We start from the raw sequence: 8,142 nt of genomic DNA, 5'->3' as shown, positions 1-8,142 counted from the left end.
TATCTTTAGAACCGAGAACATTGGAGATCAATGTAGTACTTTGCAACATGTAATGGCAATTTTTTAGCCACATCAATTGTATAATTGCGAATAACGTGGGGATGCATGTAACGTGTGTTTGTGGAAAAAGGAGAAGACAAGTGGCGTTGTGGAACGAAGAAGCCACACCATGTGTACATATGGAAAAAGGGGGAGACAAGTGGCTTTGAAGAACAAGAAAGCCATATCATGTTTATATTTGTATAATTGTGAATAATATGTGGGGATGTAATTTGTGTTTGTGGAATAACGAGGTGACAAGTGGCATTGAAAAACAAGGAAGCCACGTCATGTATACATATAAGGAGGAGACAAGTGGCATTGAAAAACAAGGAAGCCACGTCATGTATACATATAAGGAGGAGACAAGTGGCATTGAAAAAAGGGCAGCCACATCATGTATACATATAAGGAGGAGACAAGTGGCATTGAAAAACAAGGAAGCCACGTCATGTATAAATATAAGGAGGAGACAAGTGGCATTGAAAAACAAGGAAGCCACGCCATGTATACATATAAGGAGGAGACAAGTGGCATTGAAAAACAAGGAAGCCACGTCATGTATACATATAAGGAGGTGACAAGTGGCATTGAAAAACAAGGAAGCCACGTCATGTATACATATAAGGAGGAGACAAGTGGCATTAAAGAACAAGGAAGCCACACCATGTATACATATAAGGAGGTGACAAGTGGCATTGGGGGAAAAGAACGTGGCATTGGGGAGCAAGGACGTGGCATTGGGGAGCAAGAACATGGCATTGGGGAGCAAGGAAGTGGCATTGGGGGAAAAGAACGTGGCATTGGGGGAGCAAGAACGTGGCATTAGGGAGCAAGAACGTGGCATTTGGGGAAAAGAACGTGGCATTGGGCAGCAAGGAAGTGGCATTGGGCAGCAAGGAAGTGGCATTGGGGGGGGGGGGGAAGAACGTGGCATTGGGGAGCAAGAACGTGGCATTGGGGGAAAAGAACGTCGCATTGGGGGAAAAGAACGTCGCATTGGGGAGCAAGAACGTGGCATTGGGGAGCAAGGAAGAGGCATTGGGGAGCAAGGAAGTGGCATTGGGGAGCAAGGAAGTGGCATTGGGGAGCAAGAACGTGGCATGGGGGAAAAGAACGTGCCATGGGGGAGCAAGAACGTGGCATGGGGGAGCAAGAACGTGGCATTGGGGAGCAAGGAAGTGGCATTGGGGGGAAAAGAACGTGCCATGGGGGAGCAAGAACGTGGCATGGGGGAGCAAGAACGTGGCATTGGGGAGCAAGGAAGTGGCATTGGGGAGCAAGGAAGTGGCATTGGGGGAAATGAACTTGGCATTGGGGAGCAAGGAAGTGGCATTGGGGGGCAAGAACGTGGCATTGGGGAAAAAGAACGTGGCATTAGGGTGCAAGGAAGTGGCATTGGGGGAATAGAACGTGGCATTGGGGAGCAAGAACGTGGCATTGGGGAGCAAGGAAGTGGCATTGGGCGAAAAGAACGTGCCATTGGGGAGCAAGGACATGGCATTGGTGAGCAAGGAAGTGGCATTGGAGGAAAAGAACGTGGCATTGGGGAGCAAGAACGTGGCATTGGGGGGAAAGAACGTGGCATTGGGGATCAAGGAAGTGGCATTGGAGGAAAAGAATGTGGCATTGGGGATCAAGGAAGTGGCATTGGAGGAAAAGAATGTGGCATTGGGGGAAAAGAATGTGGCATTGGGGGAAAAGAATGTGGCATTGGAGGAAAAGAATGTGGCATTGGGGAGCAAGAACGTGGCATTGGAGGAAAAGAACGTGGCATTGGGGAGCAAGAGAGTGGCATTGGAGGAAAAGAACGTGGCATTGGAGGAAAAGAATGTGGCATTGGGGAGCAAGAACGTGGCATTGGAGGAAAAGAACGTGGCATTGGGGATCAAGGAAGTGGCATTGGGGGAAAAGAACGTGGCATTGGAGGAAAAGAATGTGGCATTGGGGAGCAAGAACGTGGCATTGGAGGAAAAGAACGTGGCATTGGGGAGCAAGGAAGTGGCATTGGAGGAAAAGAACGTGGCATTTGGGGAGCAAGGAAGTGGCATTGGAGGAAAAGAATGTGGCATTGGGGAGCAAGGAAGTGGCATTTGAGGAAAAGAACGTGACATTGGGGAGCAAAGAACGTGGCATTGGGGAGCAAGAAAGTGGCACTGGGGGAAAAGAACGGCATTGGGGAGCAAGAACATGCCATTGGGGAGCAAGAACGTGGCACTGGAGGAAAAGAACGTGGCATTGGGGAGCAAGGAAGTGGCATTGGAGGAAAAGAACGTGGCATTGGGGAGCAAGGAAGTGGCATTGGTGGAAAAGGAAGTGGCATTGGAGGAAAAGAACGTGGCATTGGGGAGCAAGGAAGTGGCATTGGAGGAAAAGAATGTGGCATTGGGGGAAAAGAATGTGGCATTGGGGGAAAAGAACGTGGCATGGGGGAAAAGAACTTGGCATGGCGGAACAAGGAAGTGGTATTGTGGAATTCCATATCAACCATCTATACATTTACTTTGTCAACAACGAACCTCTTGCCATGGGAAGCAACATTTCAAAATCCACGTAAAAAAAGAGCAATTCAAGTACAAGGATATATAATGGTAACTGTTATACATGGAAATCCACAAGATCATGGGGTGTCGGAAAAATAATAGTTGTACCTGTATGAAAGGCGGGCGTTCTTGTTTGGAAGGTTGTTGATGAATTGATGTCCTCGTACTTGAATTGCTCTCATTTTACGTTTGCCTGGAGGAGAAAAGAAGAAAATATTTTATTTAAAACAATATTATTTCTGTTTATCAAGTCAAATGGATTTTGTTCCTCCACGACATTTGTAGTCTTTAACATTTCACATGATTATTGAAGTAAATAAATTGTTTATCAGTAGGTCTAAATGACAGAAAAAAACATTTCTGAAAATGTTGAGAACAAATCATGAATGTTTAGTATTGAAAATAGCAACATCAAAGTTCATAGATGGCATCATTATCAAAGAATAATCACCACAGGATTTCTATGAGATCTTTATGATCGTGGCAAAAAAGAAATCATAAGATAATTCTTAAGTCAAATCCCTTCACAACCTAAAAATTAAGCTCCAAATTACCTTTAAATACACACATAGTGTGATTTTAGTTGCATATAGATTCCTAAGTAAATAGAAATCAATACCCTTGGCAATCCGTGCTGATACTATCAGTGTTAAAACTGAAGATATATCATGGTTTCATACAGTGTATATCTATTTCTCAGAGTGTTGATTGAGTCAACTTACTGGTCCTTAGTCTGAATCGGACACGTCCATAGCGTCCGGACCAGCGTGGATTTTGACTGTGAAATAAAGGATATGACAGAAAATGTAAGCAGTTAATATACTTTTTGCTTATCATCAATTTTGTAGGGAAATGGATTATTATTTATTATTTGTTTGTATTTGTTTAAAATAACTGACCAGTAGCACAGGCTGAAGGGACACAACTAGAATAGGCTTTCCAAGAAACACAAAGACTTCACTCTACCCAACATCTCCATTGAAGTCAATGGCTAGTGAAACATAGACTTAACTCCTTATGGCCCAAGTGGACCACTATTTTTAAACAACTTTTTCTAAAAATGGCAAAAATGGAGTTACGTCTTAGTGTCACTGACCCCTCGATATATTTAAAAACACTACAAAAACAATATTTTTAACAATTGAAACCCTTGGGGTGTTTAGATTGAGCAATAATCAAACACAAACAAGTAATGCAAAAGTGATTTAATGCTATATATGGGTTACTGGTATATACAAGCTTGAAATGATGCATTGGCAGATGGCTTTAAGGCTATGGTGTAGCTTTGGAAAGTACCACCTTAGAAATGGGCAGTGGAAAATACAGTTTTAATTTTTCGAAGTCAATTTCATATAGCTGTCTACAAATCCTTTTTGAAAAATGTAGGACTGCATATTTTGAATATCCAAAATACAAATGTAGAGTTCACACACCCCTGAACATATAATTGCTATATATTTGAACTATTAATTGGTCCATTATCACAATTTTCAGCATATAAATTATAGGAATGTAAAATTTCGCAAAATATAAGTCTTTAAAATCAGTTTTGTACATTGTTAATGTCTTTTGCAATAGGCCATTTTCGTAATGTAGCCAAATTTATACTTGCGTGTCTCGATGCGAATTATTTCATTCAACTGCTATGAATAATTGTATTTCAGTAGTCAGAATGTAAATTGCATATATTACGTGTTTTTAGGTAAGGTAAGGCATAATGTTTGTCCTACCTAGCAACAGCTAATGTATGCCATTGAATTCTGACTATTCAGCTACATTTATTTTTAACAAGTGAATGAAATCTTCATATTGAGGCGCTTCACAAAGACATTTATGTTTACATTATAGGTACATTTACATGTAATTCAGTTTTTAAATGTCATCAAGGATTAACCTGATCAAATAAGTCATACATATGTTTCGTCACGTGTCCTTTCCAACTGAATATTGGGCAATGGGGATAGAACACATTAATGTGAACCATGTCATTCATTTCCATTTTCCATTCTACGCAATCACTCCAGGAGTACTTCTGTCTTTCTAAGTATATAATAGTATTCGTCCACAATGTATGCTTATTGGGACAATCAGATAAAATAATTTCAAACTAATTATGACCGATATGTGGACCAATAAGACGCTCCTGCATTAATATTCATAAACTGAATTAATGATATACATGTATGTGTATAAGACCTTTGTTTCCCTTATCCTTAATTACTCTCGTCTCTTCTCGTGCTCTTTGTCCTATTTTCTCTTTTCCATTTCCTTCCTTATCTCCTTTCCTCTTTTTCTTCTATCCTTTCAATACCCAATCTTTCTTTTCATTCTTCTCTTCCGATTATTTCTCTGATCCCCCTTTTCAGTTCTTTTATTTTCCCTATAGCGTTATCACTCAAGTTTCTTCAGTAACGTGACAAACATGATCATCTGATAATTACATGTATGTTGTGATCCTTGTCAGTGTTTTTTTTAACAAGGATTAGTTGTTTTTTTAACAAGGATTAGTTGATTTTTTTTTCTTCATTTACACCTCATAAATAAATGTTTCATTGTAAGTATATATTGAGGCTCATCCTTTTGTATTCTCTTTTCTTGTTCTTCTCTCCCTGTTCATTTACCTATTGCAATAACATTCTCTTTTCATTTCATATTGAGTGAAGCCATTTGTTGTCCTTCGTAGTTATCTAACTCATTCCTCAGCTACGTGTGCTTCAAATGTCAAGAAGTTCATACCATTGCATAAATAAGGAGATCATCAAAATATATTGAAGTTGTGCAAAATACTCTTTAATATTCGCAATGATTCTATATTTCTATTTCCAATTTTTGCCATATACTTACTATGTTGCTTGCAGTAATGCAAAACGAAACGACGTTTTGCATCGCGACTGCACTGCGGCCCCCTGATAGTCAATGCTTGGCCTCTTCTGGGCCTCCTCAGCACCATCCTCCGTATCCTAGTATGATTAAGATACATGTAAGATATAGTAAGTACACTTATAAATGCTCGCACAATCGAGACATATGGATGATTAAAGTATTTCGGTATTTTGTTCACAAAATGATAACATGAAATATAAAAAAACAAAATTTAAACAGGAATGTACATTATTATGATTGTATACCTAGTGGTATGCAAAAAGTATATATATATATATATATATGCTTATAGTTAATTGAACACATGGGACTTTAAAAAAAATACCCTTTCATCATTCGTTGAATAGTTTTGTATGTGTTCATTTTTATAGTTACTGTTTTGGTAATTAATTTCTCTTATTTGCGTATTGAGTTTATGTGAACTTGTATCTCATGCATCAAGGAATAATTGACACTCTTCTCCTCAAATCTAAATAATGTACAACAAAAAACATGAGGTGATAGTGCTTTTGCAGCCAATATTCCGTATCAGTGGAATGATTGAACTGATCATTAAGTTTTTGAGCTGATAATTTATATATCTAGGCCTAAGCTGAACAACTCTCTTCATGAGAAATATGTGAACCACAACTTGAGTAATTTATTTTTGTTAAATCAAAACATCTCGATCACTTTCTATATGCTATTGATGAGCTTTATATGAGCGACCAATATTCATGAACATGTATGTGTAATAACCCATTGACCCCTGGGACCGGATTTTTTTTAAAAAGTTTTATTTAACTTATCCATATTCATATGTCATTAACTGTTTATTATTACTCCATACTTTATTTTACTGCTACACGATATGGAATATACATTTGTCCTATGGTAAAATATGTGTAATATTTGACTTATTTTTTAAAACAATTATTTGATATTTAAGATAAACATACTTATGCTCGTTTGTTGGTTTTTGTTTTTGTTTTTGTATTTCATTTTGTTTCTACTATGTATACCAACAGATTTTCATGTTCTATAAATATAGTTTTAATCACTCACGTTTTTTAGCTTATTTTCTATATATTGTTGTGTCTACTTTACATATTTATACTCTTAATGCTTATCATCAATTAATCACATTAGCTTCTTTTGCTTTATACAATACGTTCAGAATAGGGTATTGCATTCCCGCAGAAGTTATGAACATTATTTGTAACTTACTAGGATATATACATGGTTATTTTTTCACCATGTAGACAATAATTATGATAAATCTTTTTGATTGTTGAACTGTTTGTGGTTTATTGTTTGGCTATATATATTTTATTATCATAACGATATAATGAGTCAAACTTATAATAACAATACAAATACAAACAATACTGTTAATATTGATAATGATAAAAGTAATACTAATTACAATGTTATATTGTTAAAGTAATTACTCTGGATATAGGAACAAATATTGTCAATAATGTAAATTCAGAGAAATATCTATATAATGAGAATTTTAAAGTGCTATATGTTTATTTATTTTTCTCTGTGAATAATGCATATAAACGGAACAAATTTCCTTTTGGACTAATAAAATTTGAATTTGAATGAATATGAATTTGTAAATTTGTCAGTGTTATATTACTTTTTTGTATATGTCATGATTTTGTTGCTTTTCATCAACCCGGCCCTGATTTAAACCAGTCTTTGAACTGCTTTAAGCTCTTACCGTGTATAAATAAAATGAATTCAAACTCAAACTCACTCATGTATCAAGTCTATTTATGAATTAAACAATTCAGTAGGCAGCGGGATGATAAGTGGGTCTTATAGTACAGTTTTATAGATGTTGTAGTTTTGTCTAGAATTTTCAGTCATCCATTGATGGAGGAAGTTATAATTGTTTTTGTAAGACCTGGCATATGTCAAACATTGCAAAGTTACCACAATAATCAATAGCATCATTACACAATCGGCACATGCTAATCACATATGCATCTCATGACATACAACTTTCATTCTGTCTCATCATTTCTTGATGAAGTTACCCCTTACACATTTTAGATCGAGTTTTCATTACATTTTGTGAAAATGTAATTTTTAGTACAAGAGGCAAAAACATTGCTACCTAACTAGATGGCAAAGATTAATCATCAAGGTTAATCAACTCCCATTTTCTGATCATATGACATCTCTTTCATTTCAAGGACTGACTTTTCTTATTACCGTTAATACTCTTACATATATTGGTACATTTGTATTACGAAATTTGCAAACATTGTTGGTTCGTATACTCTTATGTTATACTTGTTAATGTTTGTGTATGAGAATTATAAATTATTGTATTGTGGCTATTGTTGAATTGATAATTTGAGTACTCACTCATCCTCAGTAAACTGCTCTCTATGCTGCCAGCAAACCCTGGACAGGTGGCGGGTTTTCCGTTTGCAGCGAGGAGCCCCCGCCGCCTGGGTCCTACAAACACATCGATGAGGGACTAATTCATACGGGCCCTCATGTAGGTTTGCCTCATGGTCAGGATGGTTTTGGTTCATGATGATAGCTGTTAAGAAGTAGAACAAATAAGAAGATAATTAATCAATTCCATTAGGCCTGTATTGTTTTTATACGATAATAACTGCATCATTTGTTCTTAGACTAGTAAGTTTTGCATATAGTTATTCTAATAGCCCCTTTC

General features: G+C 37.0%; 1 protein-coding gene across 1 annotated transcript; it reads left to right on the top strand.

Moving 5' to 3' along the window:
• The first annotated feature begins 794 nt into the window (after positions 1–794).
• Positions 795–2,150, top strand: LOC115924796 (spidroin-1-like). Its single transcript, XM_030987627.1, has one exon. The coding sequence runs from the start codon at positions 795–797 to the stop codon at positions 2,148–2,150; it is 1,356 nt and encodes a 451-aa protein (XP_030843487.1).
• Positions 2,151–8,142: the final 5,992 nt, after the last annotated feature.

The sequence above is a fragment of the Strongylocentrotus purpuratus genome, unplaced genomic scaffold (genome assembly GCF_000002235.5).
Source record: "Strongylocentrotus purpuratus isolate Spur 01 unplaced genomic scaffold, Spur_5.0 spur5_scaffold_16, whole genome shotgun sequence".
In the NCBI taxonomy this organism is placed as follows: domain Eukaryota; kingdom Metazoa; phylum Echinodermata; class Echinoidea; order Camarodonta; family Strongylocentrotidae; genus Strongylocentrotus; species Strongylocentrotus purpuratus.
Note: the sequence above shows the minus strand (reverse complement) of the source record. Positions and strands in the feature narration are given on the sequence as shown.